The sequence below is a fragment of the Barbus barbus genome (assembly GCF_936440315.1).
Source record: "Barbus barbus genome assembly, chromosome: 25".
NCBI lineage: Eukaryota > Metazoa > Chordata > Actinopteri > Cypriniformes > Cyprinidae > Barbus > Barbus barbus.
The window spans coordinates 15,205,575-15,225,032 of NC_136753.1; the positions used below are offsets into that span (position 1 = coordinate 15,205,575).

A 19,458-nucleotide genomic window follows, 5' to 3' on the forward strand; every position below is an offset into this window, starting at 1 on the left:
ATAGTATTTCTACTATTGTTCCAAAAAAAAAACTTTTTAAAAATAATTATATTATTTAAAAAAAACGTATCATGGTTTTCACAAAAATATTAAGCTGGTTTCAACATTTATAATAATAAGAAACATATTAGAATGATTTCTGAAAATTCAGCTTTGCCATAACAGAAATAAATTAAATGTTAAATGTATTAAAATATAAATCAGTTACTTTGAATAATAATAATAATAATAATACTAATTCACAATATTGCTTGATTGCCATGTTAAGCTTGAGTTCTTTTAAAATGTGTAAATTTAATTTTTTTATTTTATTTAAATTATCATTATATATATATATATATATATATATATATATATATATATATATATATATATATATATATATATATATATATAATTAAGAGTTTTCCCTCAATAAACTCCACATTTGCTGCTTATAGTTGGTAAGGTACTTGTTAAATTTAGGTATGGGGTAAGATTAAGGGATCTAAAATATGGTCATGCAGAATAAGGCATTAATATGTGATTTTGAATTACTAATAAACAGCCAATATGTAATATACATGCAAGTATGCAATAGTGAGAATTGTGAAATATATGGATATTTGAATGTTCCCATTTGATTCACTTAAAAATCTTAAAATGTTCAAAATTGTTAAACTTAATATTTAGTTTCAGGTTGAAATGTCAATAATCCCAAATCTTTCATGTGGTCTCAGACTTTTGGCCTCCTGTTGTATATGGATGTGTACTGTGGTCTGAATGAAAGCCTTTCAACATGACTTTCTGATTCCAACTCATGTTTCTCTCCCCCTTTCTGTTCTTTCTTTCCCACACGTTTCCTCCTGCTCTCTTTGTGTCTTTGCTAGCACATTGTTCTGAATGGCAGTAGGAGTGAGCTGTGGTCTCAGGTAACTGAGTGGAAGTGAAGGCCTGATGGAGTCCTTCCAGTCCGGCTGCTGTATATAGAGCGATTACGCTCCTTCTCTTGTTCCCTTTTTGGTTTTATGTGGTTTTGGCTGGGCTAGTTTAACACAGCCTCTGGGTATGGAGCCCCATTTCCTCTTGCCCAGTCAAATGGTAATTACACTCTTTAATGTTAAAAGGTGAGTCGGCTTTCGTTCTTCAACTTTTGTGATGTGTATATAATGGAAGGAAGTGAAGGAGGTCTATTTAAGGGGTTCTTGTGTCTCATGTTACTTTTGGATATGTGTTATGTCACATCTGTATTGTCATATTCATACACAAGTTGGATGACTACTGCGATCCAAATATGCAAATCAGTTACACAACTCAGTTGACATGCCATCATTTTTCTTGCGTTAGCGTATAAATGTTCTTCTTGAATCACACTTAATTTGAGCATTAAAATTTTGATGCACTAAATATTTATGATTCTTTGTTGATGAGTGTATCTTAAAAACAGAATTTCGCAGCCACCTCCATGAAGTTTCAGGCACGTACATTGTTGCACCCCCCCAACCCCCCCTGATGTCCTCTTTTTAAAAGGCGTCTGCTTCACTTCCAGCGACACGGTTTCAGGGGTCAGGCTGTGTGTTTTGTGTGTTAAATGCGTGTATAGCCGGAAGTGCTCGCTCCAGATGCCTGGCTGGAAAATAGCAGGAATTATGTTCTGAAATCCCAGGAAACATCCGTAATTTCTGCCCACATTCCTTTGCAGTTGACTGAGCTCTCTCTCCCCAAGCACCTCCCATCAGGAAGTGTCTGACAATGGGAGCAAAGTGCCAGAAACAGGCAGACGGACAGGCAGGACAGAGCTGGGGGGCAGCCAGGGGTATCCAAAGTCCATTCCCCTTGCCCTCCTACCCTAATTCAACAATCTAATGCTTATATAACACACAGGCAATAGGGGTTATTGACATGCAATACCAAAACTTTGTCTTCTATTAGGATTACACTGATAACCCTTTATAATGCATTACACATAAAGGCTTTAAGTAAAATGTTACCAATTTTTTAATTCCTTATTGATAAGGCGTCTGCGTGGAATATATACAAGTATTATTTTTTTTACATAGTAAAACAAAGCCATTCAATTCTCTCAAATTCTGCTTGCATGATTGTTTTTGTACATCTTGTTGATTTATTGTTAAAGGCATTCTTCAAACACAGACAAACATTTGGGGCATTTTTTTCCCCTTTTATTCTGCAAGGACACATTCAATTGATCAAAATTAACAGTAAAGACTCTTAAATTATTACAAAAAATATTTCAATTCAATTCTGTTCTTTTGAACTTTTTATCATTAAACAATCTCGAAAAACAATGTATTACTGTTTACCCAAAAACATTAAGCAAGACAACCGTTTTCAGAATTGATAATAAGACATTTTTCTTGCACACCAAATCAGCATATTAGAATAAATTAGAATAAATGCCATCAAAGGAATAAATTATATTTGAAAATATATTTATATTTTACAATATTCCTGTCAGTAGTGCATTTCAGAAATCTGGAACTTGGTTGGAGACAATCTGTTGTTGATTCAAGTCCTTATATTGAATCATTATCATGTTGCAACTTTTTTTGATTTGATCTCATACAGATGCCCACATTCTGCTTTACAATTATCTGGTGCAGCTCAGAATTCATTGGTACCTAAATGACTACAAGCTGTTCATTGACTGAAGCTACAAAGCAGTCATCGTCTTTGCTTTATGCAACAGATTTTGTATGCAGTGTTTGGTTTTCCAGTCTTTTGTTGCTCAAAAGATCAAACTTGTCAGTTTCACATGTAATGTCACATGTGGTTGAGTGAAGTTGTCAGTACTGTTTTACGGTCTTCAATCTTTAGGACTCACAAATGAATTTTAAGAACAGGTTTAGCTAATATTTGCTGTATGAACTGGTTGTCTGTCACATCTTTTACATATGCGTGAGCTACATAATTGGTGTATTTGCTATAGGTCACCTATTTTGGGGTTTTCAGAACATGCAAAACCAACCGTGCAAGAACAGCTGATTCAGTAAACTTTCAAGACATCTCTTAATGAACCTCAATTTTATTTATTTAACAATATATTCCATACCGTTTACTAAATATGGCAATGCAAAACATGCTATTGATCATCAGATTATTAAATAAAAGTGTATTCAATTTGATTTTCATAAGATAAGATCAAATTTTTGGATTTATTCATCTAATGTTAATTTAATTTGCTCCAAAAATATACATATTGATTATAAAAAGCGGCATCAGTCATGGAAAACATGCTTATATGTTCATATAAACACTACAGATAAATTAATCTTTCAGTTTTTAATAAGCATTCAGCATTATTAAGGAAATAGCCTTTGAAGCCAAATTATGGGAAGAACTTCCTCAGGCTCCATATGCAGACAAAGAAAGAAGCAGAAGGCGCCACAACAATCATGTTGCAACAATACTGTGAGATTCCAGTCAGCAGCTGGGCAGTGAGATACACAGCCCTATCCGGCCCTATCCCTTCAATCCTGCTTTCACCACCTGGCCTATGTGTGTCTCCATATGTGTGCAAGTCTTGTCACTAGGCTTCAGGCTTAGAAGCATCCATCTAATTTCAATGGTTGATGAGACTACCCATGAATCCCCAGTCAGAATGGCCTAGAGAGACAACTTTATCTGAGCTATGGGGGAGGTTTCCAGACCATCTGCTGCTCTTGTACCCGTGTGTCCTGGTGTACATGTGACTTGATCCTTTTTGATCGTTATCACATAGTGAAGAAAATGCTAAATGCTGTATCAGATAGGGGCACTAAGTTGAGTATATGTGACATATGTCGCATATGAGCAATGGGATTAATTAAATATGAGAAAAAGATCTGATTGAGAACTCGCTGAAAGTGTCTGTGCTCAGACACTAATATTTTGTGAAATATTATTGCAATTGAAAATAATATTTTTCTATTTTAATATACTTTAAAATATCATTTATTCCTGTGAATCAAAGCTGTATTTTCAGCATCATTACTCCAGTCTTCAGTGTCACATTATCCTTCAGAATTCATTATTATATGCTGATTTATAATCAATGTTGGAAACAGTTGTGCTGCTTGATATTTTTGGGACCTGTGATACTTTTTCAGGATTCTTTGATAAATAAAAAGTTAAAAAGAACAGTGTTTATTCAAAATTTTGTGTTACAACACTGAAGAAAAAAAAAATTATACTAAATTTTTTAAGGTAAGTGGTCGCAAACAATTTATTTTAGCTGCATTTAATTTTTAAAAAATGCATTGAAAGTTAGTCAACTAAATGTGTTTATTTACATGTAGCTATAATGAATATACACTGAATATACTACTATTCAAAGGTTTGGGGTAAGTAATTGTTTTCTTTCTTTTAAGAAATTAATACTTTTATTCAGCAAGGATGTATTAAATGGATAAAAAGTGATAGTAAAGACTTATATTGTTAGAAAAGATTTCTATTTTGGATAAATGCTGTTCTTTTAAAATTTTTATTCATCAAAGAATCAAATAAAAAAGTATTACAGGTTACAAAAATTATTTTTCAGTTTTAACACTGATAATAAATCAGCATATTAAAATGATTTCTGATGTGACACTGAAGACTGGATTAATGGCGATGAAAATTCAGCACTGCATCACAGAAATAAAGTATATTAAAATAGGAAACCAATATTAGAAATTGCAATAATATTTCACAATATTTCTTTTTTCTTTATTTTTGATCCATTAAAAACATAAAAAATCTTACTGATGCCAAACTTTTGAACGGTAGCATCCATCCATCCATCCATCCATCCATCCATCCATCCATCCATCCATCCATCCATCCATCCATCCATCCATCCATCCATCCATCCATCCATCCATCCATCCATCCATCCATCCATCCATCCATCCATCCATCCATCCATCCATCCATCCATCCATCCATCCATCCATCCATCCATCCATCCATCCATCCATCCATCCCTCCCTCCCTCCCTCCCTCCCTCACTCTCTCTGCATTTATTTGATCATTAATACTGTAAAATTATATTACAATTTCATTTTCGAAGTTCAAATGTACTTTATTCCTGTGATGGGAAAGCTGAATTTTCAGCTGTCATTATACTCCAGTCTGCAGTGTCACATGATCCTTCAGAAATCACTCTAATTTGGTGCTCAAGAAACATTCCTCTTATTATCAATTTTTAAAACGGTTGTGCTGCATCATATTTTTGTGCAATATATATATATATATTTTTTTTTTTTTCCAGAATTCTTTGAGGAATTGAAAGTTCAATAAAACAGCATTTATTTGAAATAGAGATCTTTTGTAACATTATCAATCTCTTTTCTTTCACTTTTGATTAATTTAATGTGTCCTTAATGAATAAAATGATACATTTCTTTCAAAGAAAATCTATCAACCCTAGGCTGTTATTTGGTAGTACACACACACACGCATATTTATATGGTCCAGGTTCAAACTGTGGCAGGCTTCTTAAACAATTCCCCCTTATGATGGCTGAAAGACTCTCCTGATGTGAAGCTGAAACGTTATCCAGCCCAGACTCTTTTACACCTGCTCTCGTCATAATAGCCGTGTGGAATGCGGAGACAAAGTGAGAGAATACCTCTTATTCATAAAGCTGCTCTGAGGGGGACAGGTGCTGTCAAGAGGGGAAACCGTTCAGAGCTGTTGGGGGACTGTTGGTAAACACATTAAGGGGAGGGGGAGTTTGGAACAGAAGTGGCTCAGATGTTTGCTTGACTGGGCACAAACAATTCCTCGCCATCAAAAGAAGTGCTTGAAAAAATGCTAAGTGTTTAAACTCTGTTTTGTTGATGTTAACCTTTAATTTCTAGTTGTGTCTGGGCACAATTTAGAAACATATATATATAATATTGAATTACCGTGTTGATATTTGGAAACTTGCTTCAAACTATTTCAAATTTTGCAATGGTCCTATATTCTAAGGTTTCAGAGACACCATAAAATGTGACTAAATCTGTAAATTTTCAAAGAATTTCTGACTGTCAACCTCTTGTCAAATGGGTTTCTTAAAAATAAACCATCAATGGTTCTATAAAAAAAACCTTAAACATCCATAGAACCTTCTTGATAGGTTCTTTCACTATACAATGTTCTTTATAGTGTAAAAACCCTAATAAAAAAGTAATATATTTTAAATAGATTTCTTTTATACAAAGTATAGTTCAAATCTATTAACAAATTTACTGACATATCACTTGAGACTTACTGATATAAAATTTTGTATTACACTTTATTTGGAGCATCACTTGTGCTCAATGCACATTTCTTAATATTAAGCCTAAAATGTATTTTAATGTCACTATCGATGAGGATTGTATGATCTTTGAATAGTATCGGTCTTTAAAAGTATACTTGCAATAGTTCCACTTCAGCACAGTAAAATATACAGTCCCACTTTATATTAGGTGGCCTTAACTACTATGTACTTACATTTAAATTAAAAATTTAATACAATGTACACAATAAGTACATTGTATTAAATTTTTAATTTAAATGTTTTACATTGTACTTATATTTTAAAAAATTCCTATATGTAGTTACATCTGTAATTAATTTCTATAATTACATTTATAATTACACTGTTGCCCCACCCCTTACACCTTTAAACCCTTACACCCACCCTTAAAATCCATACCACCTTAACCTGTCCCTAACCTTACCAGTATCCCACCTCAATAGCAGCAAAAGTGTTTTTTAATACAATATGACCACAATAAATACATTGCACTTATTTTTTGATGTAAGTACATAGTAGTTAAAGCCACTTAATATAAAGTGTGACCTAATATACAAAAGTGTATCATTAGTTGGACTTCAGCACTACTTCTGCAAAATTCAAGTGCATTTACACTATATAAAAAAAAAGTTGAGCCAACTTAAAATTTTAAGGCAGCCAGCTTCAGCAGATTTTTGAGTTCTCTCAACTTATTTTTGTAGGAGATTCTCAACTTTTTGTTGTATAAACTTAAAACAACAAGTTGAGAACTCAAAAATCTGCTGAAGCTGGTTGCCTTAAAATTTTAAGTTGGCTCAACTTTTTTTTACGGTGTAGTTGTTCCAATTTAGCAGACTTTAAGTATACCAAAGAAACAATTGCAGGATATTTTATTAAGTACATAGGAATGTATTTGTAGTGTACTTAACAGGAAATAAAATGTTTTTCAAATACATTTTAGTATTTTTCACTATAGTGTATTTTTCTTTAGACTATTACAATATTCTTCAGACTAAGAAAAGAATGGTGAACTGTTCATGGAAAGTTTTTCTGGGAAACCCAGAAATGGTTCTTCTATGGTTCTTCCATTATTCTTCTTCTAACTTCTAACTAAAAAAAAAAAACCTAACTTCAAAAATTTGTTATGGTGCAGACTTTTCTTGCTTGAATTATAAAATTTTTTACACATATTTGAGGACAACAAACATAAAATCAAGAGGTCAGTCTCAAGGGAACATGAAGGTTAATAGTGTTCTTGTGCGATGGCTTCTGTGGCCTGTTTCAATAAATGCAGTTTTTTCCTAGTTATGTAGAAATTGAGAAGAGTGTTTCCCTGTGTGTGTTTGTGTTTGAGAGGAAGCAGAGGAAGCAGAGGGGGTTTGGGGAGTGGATCTAATGCCCTGCTTCCCAGACGTGCCATATGGTGTTCGTGTGACAGGTGCATCTGCTACTGAGTTCCTCAGGCTTTGTTTACATAAAACAACGGCAAAATCAACCAGAAATCTTATTTCGTCTGACGTTTACTGAACTCTGCATATATACCTATATATTTACAAATATAGTCATATAGTTGCACTTTTGAAATGTTTATACAATAATCTGCGCTTTTACATAATTTTAATAATGCATGATTATTTGATATACTCTTTCAGTACAATAAAACTTTTTAAAGAAAATTAACATTTAGTAAATGTGTTTACTAAACCGTGTATGATGAGGGTTAAATATTGTCAGCAAAAACGGAGGGAATGGAATCTGGTGCATGCTAAAGAGATTGTGTTTATGGTATAAACAAGTGCTGTTTATCTATTGAGTGCTGCAAACAGAGGAATTGGGTCCATAGAAAATTGGAATAGTTTTCCGCAACAGTGATATCATGGAATGTCTGACCCTCTGCTAGGCACAAGGGCAGGTTTTAACACAGCTTTTTCCAACACAGTTTCTAGATTGTTCCACTGTAATTCTGGTAGTAGAGTTTTTTTTTTTTTGGTGGTAAGCACTACAAATTGTCAGTTTAAAGATTTAAGGTTAATTAATACTTTACGGCCGTTGAAATGTCCTGTGGTGTAACATTTTGATAATGCTTTTGTATTTATTATGGGTAACACTTTACAATAAGGTTCTAAATCTTAATACTGTTTAATGCAACAGCTAACCTGAAATAAAACTATTTTGAAGCATTTATTAATTTTGTTAATGATAATTTTCACATTAACTAATACATTTGATCATTTCAGGTTGTATGAATGAAAATTAATGAACTGACCATGAATTAATGATCAACAAGAGTATTTATGAAATCATTGATGTCTGGCAAGTTCTTCTAACATGTTGAATTAAATAAAGAAATTATTATATAATGTAACTCTCTTATTTATTTATTTATTTAGATTCATTTTAATTCTATATTTTTATTCATATTTATTTATTTATTTTATTTTTATTTTTTTATAAATTTTTTTGCCTTGTCCTACTGTCAAATTATTGGCAATATGTCTGTTACACCTTCTTCCTTGGTTGTTTGTTCCAATTATCTTATTTTGTTTATATTTGAAAGACAATAAAAAGAGTACATTTATGAACAAAATTTGTCCTAGATTAATGAATTAATTTTGAAATTTTAATTTTAATAAAAATTTTGAAACCATATATCAACTGACCTTAAATTATTGTAAGGCCGTTATTTTATAAAGACACATTAAGGAATTCCTGACACCGGTGTTTAATGAAATGGAAAATGAACAGTGATTGTAGCTTGTGAGTGTTTTCAGTGTAAATGTCAGGTTTGTATTGTAGTTCAGTGCTCTAGGCACATGAACAGCCCTTTGTTCTTTGTGTGGACTCTGATGTGCTGGCCAAAGCTTTCATTGTGTTCTGTGAAGTAGAGAAGAAAATTGCAACCTGCCTTTGAAGGCCACTGTCAGTGAGACATTTAAAGCTCAAACGAGCGGTCAAAGAGCAGACGTCACAAGCGTGTGACAGCGTCCTGGGTCTCGACCCCCACTATTACACCGCATGCACACCTGGATACCTAGAAAACTGATTCTTTTCAGTGCACGTTATGGAACATTTAGTCATCAAATACCAAAAAGATCCATTCCCTGATTTCTACAACATCGACAACATACCTCACTTTGAAAGAAATCTCTGTCGCTCCGCTTGACGAGGGGAAGATTTAGATGACAGAGCCAGAGGGCTGAGACAAGAGCCCTCAGTATGCCTGGCCTCACCTGTCACAGATGATATAGCAGTGGTGGTCATGGACAACTACACATTTTCGACAGTAATTTTAAGATGTGAGCAGCTGTCTTTGCAAGAGGAGAGGATTTTTCGAAAGGGGTCGACGGGTCATTAGTGGTCTACTGGCCCTCAGGCCAGGATGGATTTGGTTAGTCAAATGAAAGGCCAAAAGGGCTGGTTGAAATATGGCTGAGGTGATGAGAGCGATAGAGATTACTGCCCCAGCAGCTACGCTCTGACACCAGAAGGACGCTGATAATATACAGTCAAACCAACATTTATTCAGACATTTCTCATATTATATCACAGTTATTTGCTATAGTTTAGAAAATGGTAAGAACTCAAAGTTAAACTGTGTCAAATTCATCTTGATAATGTCAGAGAACTTTGATAGAAATGTATGTAATGGATTACAATCACCCAAAAATGATTCAGCTCTTAAATTTAAGTACACAATTAGATACTACCAATTTAGGTCAACCAATTACGAAAAAATGCTTAATGCTGTTTAGTCTGTGGTGTAAAAATGTTTCATTAGCAATTAAAGGAAAAAAAAACACTTCAGGAAACATGGTCAGGTCAAAGTGTTTGAATCTTTTATGATCCCAAATTTTACTGGTAGTCTACTGTATGAAGAATGTTTTGGTTTAATGTCACAGTTCACTTTATTTTGCTATCCTCACTTACATTTATTAACTATGTTGTCCTGCACCCACTAGTAAAAAGATATCAAAAAATTATATCTGGTGTCTGAATATTTTTTGGTTTGACAGTGTATGTGTGGTTGGTTATAGATATGGTTAGCAAATATGTCCTTACTGCCTTTTGCTGTTTTGTTGGAATAAGTCAGAAAATCTGGGAAAGGGGGCACCTGGACTATATGGTGTTTTCAAACTGCTTTGTGCCATAATAATGTTAAATGATCAATTAAAACAAATAAGCTCATCTGTGCTTAAAGGGATAGTTCACCCAAAAATGAAAATTGCCCCATGATTTACTCACCCTCGAGCCATCAGGTGTATATGACTTTTTTCTTTCATAATCTGAGGTCGCCAGCAATCTTTTTTGTGTTAAGAGGTTAGAAGTACAAACCGAGCATTTGTATAGAAAAATGTGGGAGGATTTCAATATAAGCCACCAGGAGACTGGTTTTCCTTTGCTGTATTCTCACCAGAGCTTACGCTACACCTACGTTCTACATTATCTGCAGGAACGCCACTCTCTCGTGAGCCTGCGTACGACAGTTAGCGGAAGTTTTAAGTTATTTTTTCTAACAAAAACACATCGATTCACTTCAGAAGGCCTTTATTAACCTCTGGAGCCGTGTGGAGCACTTTTTTATGATGGATGGATGTACTTTATTTTGCTTTAAAATTTCAACACCCATTTACTGCTATTATTAAGCTTGGAAGAGCAAGGACATTTTTTTAATATAACTCTAATTGTATTCGTCTGAAAGAAGAAAGTCATATAAACCTAGGATGACTTGAGGGTAAGTAAATCGTGGAGTAATTTTCATTTTTTGGTGAACTATCACTTTAACTTCGATGCCAGGTGCAGAATTCATGTTGTAGACAAGTGAATTTTGGGGTCTGTAAATACAATTGTAGACCTGTCTTTCTGTCATTGTCTGCAAATGTTACTGTATCTATTTAATATATAAAAAAAGAAGAAATGAAGAATCCAGGATTGTTATGTAATTTTGACTACTTGTTCAAAGTCTAAAAAAGCACTCACACACAATATAAACAGGCACACAGAGCTCTCATTGTCATGCAGTAGCTCATGCATGTAGACGTGTTGTTTTTAAAGAAAAGGCTAATTAAGTAGAAAACCCCTCCTCAACCCTCTTTTCCCACCCATAATGGCCCCAATGCACATGCTAATGTGTGGAATGCGGCCATTTCCTCCCTCTCCAGGAAGACAAAGAGAATCAATGGCGAGACAATCTTCCCCCCTCTCCTTAACCTTCAGTCTTGTTCTTTCTGAAGAAAAATGCCTTTCTAGATATTAGACATTCACCTTTATGGTGGAAAAGCAATGCAAATGTTTAAAGCCTACATAACTGATAGTTCACAATGAAAGCCCTCAATGGCAGCTATTTGATACTAATTTGTTTCTGACTGTAAAAAAATAATAATAATTTTATAGCTGCACCTGGAACTAAATAATAATAGAAAATAATGAAAAATAATAGCATATTGATATCTAAATTGGTGAATAGGCAAATGTAAAAAGTAGCATGACCTGCTGTTTTTGCAACTGCCATGCAAATGAACTATTTTTACAATTCTAAATAAAAAGTGTGTTTATGTCTTTGCATATTTCCATAAAAAGAGAAACAGATCTGTGCATGTGATATGAATGGAGTCCAACTGTCTACTCAACAAGTGCAGGCTTGATTTTTACACACAGCTGCCACTCACAAAATGCAGGGACTTTCTAACTTTCCAATGTGTCTTTTCCAGAGCAGGTGCTGGTGTATTCAACACATATCTGCAAAACATATTTAGGCCTGATATTAAAGATTATATAGTGTTGCATATACAGTTTTCATTCATTTGGATTACAAAGTTTTAATCTCAACTAATCAACTTAATTTTGAAACAAAATGAATGGAATTCATGATATAGAAGAATAGGAGTTATGATATAGTACAAATAAACCAAATGTGTTTGAAATATAACCAGGTTTCTATATTTATCACCAATAAATTACATTATATATAAACCAATCTCATAAATTTTGAATTGGATCTTGCTTGTTCCATACTTTTTAACTGATTAAATGTAATTGTTTTCACGATTAACAGATTAATGCTGATTCTGTGTTATGTTTTGATGATTTCAATGATTTGTTTGTTTGATTTTAATCTATTTTATTAATAAAAAATGCAGATAATAGTAAATTAGGTGACACATGATTAGCACATCAGAAACCGGAGAGTTAAAAACAGAAATGCCATAGTTAATGTCTCTTCTCTCACTTGAATACCTGTAATCAAACTAAATGTCCCCAAATACAATGTTCAGGAAAACGTAGAATGAAATTTGCAAATTCACAATAAATAACATACTGACATTTCGTTAATAAATACACAACTGTATGTCGTAGATGCAATGAATTCTTCAAACGTTGTTCGTATTTTGCTAATCACACACAAACCTTAAATTTTATGTTTCTTTATGAACAGATCTGTCATCTACAGCATTGGCGTTATCTCATTTTGTCATTATATTTGTGTGTACACCAAAATTTGAGCTACAATTAATAAATTTGTCATATGTGTGGTATGGTGCGTGATAAGATGAGGGTGTGTGCTATGTGAGACGTGGTCAGGCGTGTGTGTTTGTGAATAGAGTGTTTGTGTAAAGTGTGTAAGGGAGGTGTAGGGTATACGAGCAGATGGTAGACCTCTCCCCTGTAATGTCTGCTTCAGAGAGAACAATACGTCTCTCTTTCTGAGGCATGATTAAGGGGTGGAAGAGGATTGCTCTCAATGGACAGCTGGCTGGCAGTATGCCTCAAACGCATATACAGACACCCCCTCCCCATCATCCACACAGACACACTCAGCAATTAACTGGCACGGGCCACGGCTTAAACATTCACCAGCCCAGAGCAAACAAAAACCTTCAAATCCATTCTCTAATGGCTCATGGTCTATATTTCTCTTATGCATTTTCTGTTTCGTTCTGCTGCTTGTCATATATGTGACCCTGGACCACAAAACCAATCATAAAGGTAATTTTCTATTTATACTTAGAGCTGAATAATTAAACTTTCCACTGATGTATGGTTTGTTAGGATAGGACAATATTTGGCCGAGATACAACTATTTGAAAATCTGGAATCTGAGGGTGCAAAAAAATTCAAAATATTGAGAAAATCGCCTTTAAAGTTGTCAAATGAAGTCATTAGCAATGCATATTACTAATCAAAAATTAAGTTTTGATATATTTATGGTATAGGAAATTTACAAAATATCTTCATGGAACATGATCTTTACTTCATATCCTAATGATTTTTGGCATAAAAGAAAAATGAGTGTATTTTGACTATTGCTACAAATATACTCGTGCTACTTATGATGGGTTTTGTGCTCCAGGGTCACATATTTTTAGCACATATACTTCACAACACTTCTGTTATAAAGCATTTGGTGTGTGAATAGTTCACACAAAAATTAAAAACTCACACTAATGTTGTTCCAAACGTGTATGACTTTCTTCTTCAAAAAGAGAATCACAGTATCACTTTCTTTACAGCTTTTTTCCCCCATACAATGCAAGTGAATGGTGACTAGTCCTTACAAATCTGCCTAACATCTTTTGTGTTCCATAGAAGGAAGTCATGCTTAAAAGAACATGAGGCTGAATAAATTGTGAATAAAAACTTCCTATATTGTTATATAGGCTTATTTATTTATTTTAAGCTAACTATCCCTTTAAGACTTGCAAATCAGGCAAGTATAACAATATAGAAAGTGGGTACCAGAAAAGTGAAAAATCATCTCTGTCAAACTAACACATTCATAAAAGTACAAATTCTCCATGATATTTTGTGTACATAAATCCAGTATAATTAATGAGCGCACTGAAACTTCAAAAGAAAGCGTAGTAAAACAGAACAAAAAGGTTACAGATCTCTGCGACTTTTACTGCATTCCTCTCACCGTTACAAACAAAAACGCCTTCAAGAAGCAGGACAAACGCTCGCACAGGGCTGAGAGTGAATGCAGTTCCGCTTGTCCCGCGCACTTGCCCCCCTTCAGCAGCGCGCTCCGCTCCCTGTGCTCGCCGAGAGGAGGCGGGCCGAGCGACAAGCGGAACTGCTTTTGATCCCCGAGGGACTCGCAGCCTTCACATTCCGCGCATTCCAGGGACCGTGAACAATCGGAGCTCGGTCATTTATTAGCTGAGCCCCACCGCTCCTGAGCTCAGTCTGCTGGAGGAGCTCTCCAGACGCACACGCAGCTCAAACATACGCATGGAAATAAAAGCCGTACCCAACGAATTTCCTTAAGGATTATTTCGTTAAACAGATAAACGAGTACAGAAAGTCGTCCGTAACTTTTGGTCGTGATGCGATTGTGAGTCGGTGAGTTTTTAAAACATTTTAAAGTGGCTTGTTGTTGTAAACTGTCCTTTTTATGACACATTGCTTGGTGTCTAGCAGTGAACGATGCTTTTATATTTATATATTTTATATTGTTTAATGTTTATTTACACAATGTGCACGATAGGATTTTATGAATTTCTTTGTGAGCTATATGCTGTAACTCCAACGTTATTGACTTGTAGAATATATAAATGTTTTGTGGAAGATACAACATCTGTGGTGCCACATTCAGGTAAAAAAGAGGAACTTACCAACTTGTATAATATCCCCTTGTTTATAATAATGCTCCATTTTGCATATTTCAATGTGTCTGCTACTACAGTTGTGATTGTAAAACAAAGGTGAGACACTAGACAGGAATTTGTCTTTGTAGCAGGAAATACTTTTCGCAACTTTGGAAAGTTATTGGATCCTACCCAATTTTCCTTCACTTTTAATTCTAATCAAAATGTATAAACTTAAGAGGAAACCCAGTGCATGTTGGGGGTTGTAGGATGGTGCCAGTGGTATTTTGGGTAAACATGGTGTTGCTATAGGCAAAGGCAGTCAGCCTAGAAGCATGTGTGGAGTGAGGCACCACTCACTGGTGTTTGCTGTTGTAGAGTGTTGCAATATAGATGAGCAATAGCAAGGACTGCATTTTAAATCATTATTTTAATTATATATATATAATTATATAATTAAATTATATAATATAATTATTATTTTTATTTTTTTCAAACCAGGTTCACAGTCTAGCCCAAAAAACTCTCCATACACAGTATCATTGATTACTATCTGCAAAACAAAGACTGAAATGAGAACGGCAGAGGATTCGTCAGGCACGGTGCTGCACCGACTGATTCAAGAGCAGCTCCGTTATGGGAACCCTACTGATCCTACTCTGTTGGCCATCCAACAGCAGGCTCTGCGTGGAGGCAGCAGCGGTGGAGGTGCAGGAAGCCCTCGTTCATCCCTGGAAAGCCTAACGCAAGAGGAATCACTTTCTCCCCAGTTGTCCACCCGGCAAGAGCCCCAGGGCCAAGAGCACCAGGGGGACTACCAGCATTCAGAGAGTCCCATCTGCCACCTCTATCAGCTCCACACAGAGGAGCTGCCTACTTATGAGGAAGCAAAGGCTCACTCACAGTACCTGGCCTACCAGAGAGGTCAGGTAGGGCTTCAGCACGGCAGCCTGGAGACCCCTGTTGTGGTTGGAGGAGCCGAGCAGGAAGAGAGAATGTGGGATATGAAGCTAGAACATGCTCGCTCGCTCAGCGAACACCTCATGCAGCTCTCGCTGGAGAGGAACTGTTCCCATGACAGTATTCCCATGAGCTCATCGCATAGCTACCCCCAGCTTTCTAATAACCACTCTGGTCCTGTTGTAAATGAGAGGTTGATGCATGAGCCAGACCAACGTGGTCCACCCCCGGAATACCCCTTCATGGTCAGATCCCCTGGATATATGCTTAGTCATTCACAGGAACATGGGCAGTTTTACAAAGAGCCTCCCCCTTTCCATTCACAGCATCACAGGTACATTTTGATCATTTATATTACATATAGGTACATTGTAGGTGGTTTGGTATACTAATTGTTTATATTCTTCTCTATCAGGTTATTTCCAAACCAGTCGCAAGTGCCCCGCCATAGCGACCTGCCCATGTTGACCCCTGCTGGTCAGGATGTCATTGTTGGAGGATACAGCATCCCGGTGAACAACTGCCAAGTAGAGCAGCTCATTAAAGAGAACGAAAGACTGAGAGGAGAAGTGGAGAGCTACAGTGAGAAGGCAGCAAGGCTACAGAAGGTAAGAGAGGGCTCTTTGTTCCGAAACCTCCCAAAACTGTTATATTCTTGGTATGACCCCCACATTTTGCCATTGATGCAAAAGAGGCAGCCGTGGCCTTTGATTTTGATCTCAGAAAGGACTTACAAAGCATATGGAAACAAGAAATCATTGTGCGCTGGTGTCTTCTAGCTGCCTAAGGAGATTAGCCCTCTTGCCGTGTAGGAATGCATGCAAGGGAGAAGATCACAAGGATTTCGATTTAATTTGAAAAGCACTCATTCCTAGTGACTGAATTCAAATTCCCAGTAACTTATTTAGCATGTGAAACAACACTGAATTTACCCATGCCTGCAATGCCAAGCATTTTTTTGTAATGTGATAATGTCATCACTTAAATACCAGAGTGTCATGCCAGAACAAGGGGAAAAAACGGGTTTATTTTGTTTGTGTGTTTGTTCTGGAAAGGTTTACTGGGCCTTGCATATGTCATTCAGTAGCGTAACATAGATTGAATTTCACTTTAGATTCCACATAGTTCTTGGAATCAGAGCAACTGCATTAGAACTGTGGATTATGAAGATCAAGTCGCCTTCATACAAAGCGATAAATTGCAAATCAGACAACTCCAAAGGGGGAGGCCTCCCTGTGTTGTTCTGTTGCCCTCTTTGTTAGGATTCCAATGGGATGCCAATAGAAGCAGATGTCTTCACTCATCTCTGTGTCCGTGAATGGAGAAGGGGCTTTGCGTAGCCCACAGCTGACGGACTGGACTGCAAAAAGCAACAACCAGATCCCACAGCTGTGGATTCCCTGAATGAATGGCCCCTTTCACTTTCACTCTTGAACAGAACCCCACATGGCACCCAGGGTCCTGCTTAAGAATTTAACTACCTATATGAAATGAATGTGTTAAAGTAAAAATTTGAACTGTGATTCAAGGAAATAAGTGATATTTCCCATCTTAGAGTTTTGTAATGACAGTTTAAACCGTTGTGGAAAAATTTGCTCTTTCATGAGCCATTTTCTGAGTCACAAATGCCATACAGGTGCATATAGTGTGAAGTACTGTTCTTGTCTCTGACTGGGATGCCTTCAACACGCACTTTTCCTTTGTTCCCTATGTTTGCCTTTGGCATCCCGCCCTGTAGAGAGATGAATGTACAGACACCTGGGACTCATAAGTGTTCTTTCTGGAATGTTGATTCAATTCCCAGTCGCTGAAGAGCTCTGTGAGAGTGATTCACTTGTAGGCAAGCACCAGGATGAGCTCAGCCAAGCACATTCCTCTCTCTTTCTCTTTTGTATTGTTTTTGTCTATCTGTCATTCTTGCTCTCTGATCATTGTCTTATAATGTTTAGGTGTATGAAACTGTATAGTTGACCCAAAAATGGAAATTCTCTGGTATACTCACCGTCATGTTGTTTCAAATCCGTATGACATCCGTCCTTAGCATAATACTTAGCACAATGACCAACTTGTTCTTTTCCATACAGTGAAAGTGAACGAGAACCAGAAACTGATGAGTTCCTTTAGGTAAAGATATTAAAATGCCTTTCCCCTCTCTTTCAGCTCGAACAGGAGATTCAGAGGATATCGGAGGCCTATGAGACTCTTATGAAGGGATCTGCAAAGAGAGAAGCCCTTGAGAAAACCATGAGGAACAAGCTTGAGAGTGAGATCAAGCGACTTCATGACTTCAACAGAGATCTCAGGGGTAAGACGGTTCACATAGCTGAGTAATTGTCTTAAATATGAGCTGCATGTTTAGGTATGAGGCAATAAATACTAATTTTTGACTCCCACATTAGACCGCCTGGAAACAGCCAGCAAACAGAGAGCAGCCATGGAAGTTGAAGACAAGAGTCGGCATGCCTTCGCTAAACTGGTTGAGCAAAGTAAGAATTCCCCTTTGCTTCACTATAAATTATCTTTCTCCCAATGTGCGGACAGTGCGGTCAACCATGTGAGCAGCCCCAGCTGTTACCACTGACTTTTTATGTTTATGTTGTAGGCATAATGATGCATTCCTCTGACAATAATGCACTGTGTGGTTATCATTGATGTGATTCCTGACAAATTGTTTGGTTTAATGTATTTCTTATTAAGCTGAAATGTTCCATAGCAAAAGACCAAATTAAGTACCATGTAGGGTTCAGTGAATAGCTGGTTGGGTACACACTGTATTCTGCATCTCAGATAGTTGCTTTCAGAATTTGACCACCCAACCATTATTAACACTGGAAGTAAATGTGACCTGGATTCCTGAAATATTTTCAGGTATTTTGGGATATTCCTTCCTCCTGGAATGCTTTCCAACAGCCCCCACCACTAGTTCAGCTTCTGAGGCCCTAAGCACCCATTCTGATGGTATGCGCTGGCTCTCCATTTTTGGGCATATTAGTGCTAAAGAATTTAGAGCTGTGTTAGGGTAAATTAGATTTGTTTTGAACAATTAGGTTGTTGTTGTTGTTCAGTATTTGATTTGACCCATTTGGAATGGCCTTTTTTTTTCTATTCCCCAACGATAGATGTATGAAGTGATCTTTCATTTTTATGTATTAAAATTAGTTTACCTCCAAGTCTGAAACAGAAGTTTTGTGCAAACAAAAAGCATGGATGTTTAAATGTTTAAAATTTCTTGTGAGCCAATACATAAGCATGTCCAAGCCAAGATTCAGCATTTCTAATTACTTATAATGATGTATAAGTTAACATTTATGACCTTGTGGAGCTGTTTGCTTTACATGTTTACTCCCTGCCTCAGAGGCATTCCAGATATTCAGTTGGTACAAAGACGTGCCTGTGTGCGTAAGTGGATAAGAGGAAGTCTGCATTCCATCCAAAGGCATTTGTTTTGGGTTGTATAATCAGAGTAGGAGCGGAATGGAAGACTAACTGCAGTCTAATTTGTTTTCCATCTCACAAGGCATTCAAAGTGACCCAGAAACAAGTGAGCTGGGCTCTCGTATGTCCCTTTTCAGTGAGCCAAGTCATCATAGAGTATTTCAGAATTCAGCATCCCAAATGGGAATTCACTGAATTGCTTTTGTAATCTGGGAATTCTAAAGCAGTCTGCAGTGTAGGTCAAAGGACACG

At 36.2% G+C, this 19,458-nt stretch overlaps 1 protein-coding gene across 3 annotated transcripts in view; it reads left to right on the plus strand.

The window, feature by feature from the left end:
- The window catches only part of LOC306845113 (angiomotin-like 2a), a 39,233-nt gene that overhangs the window by 15,580 nt on the left and 4,195 nt on the right, over positions 1-19,458 (plus strand). The window contains exons 1-5 of one of the 3 annotated variants that reach the window (XM_079377702.1): positions 14,268-14,566; positions 15,313-16,105; positions 16,187-16,379; positions 17,932-18,076; positions 18,171-18,257. In XM_079377702.1, the coding sequence (XP_079233828.1) occupies positions 15,384-16,105; positions 16,187-16,379; positions 17,932-18,076; positions 18,171-18,257 (1,147 nt within the window). In that variant the 5' untranslated portion in view covers positions 14,268-14,566; positions 15,313-15,383. Of the gene's footprint in view, positions 1-14,267; positions 14,567-15,312; positions 16,106-16,186; positions 16,380-17,931; positions 18,077-18,170; positions 18,258-19,458 lie in introns of those variants that run through there. The other 2 variants (XM_079377703.1, XM_079377704.1) reach the window with 2 other exon arrangements.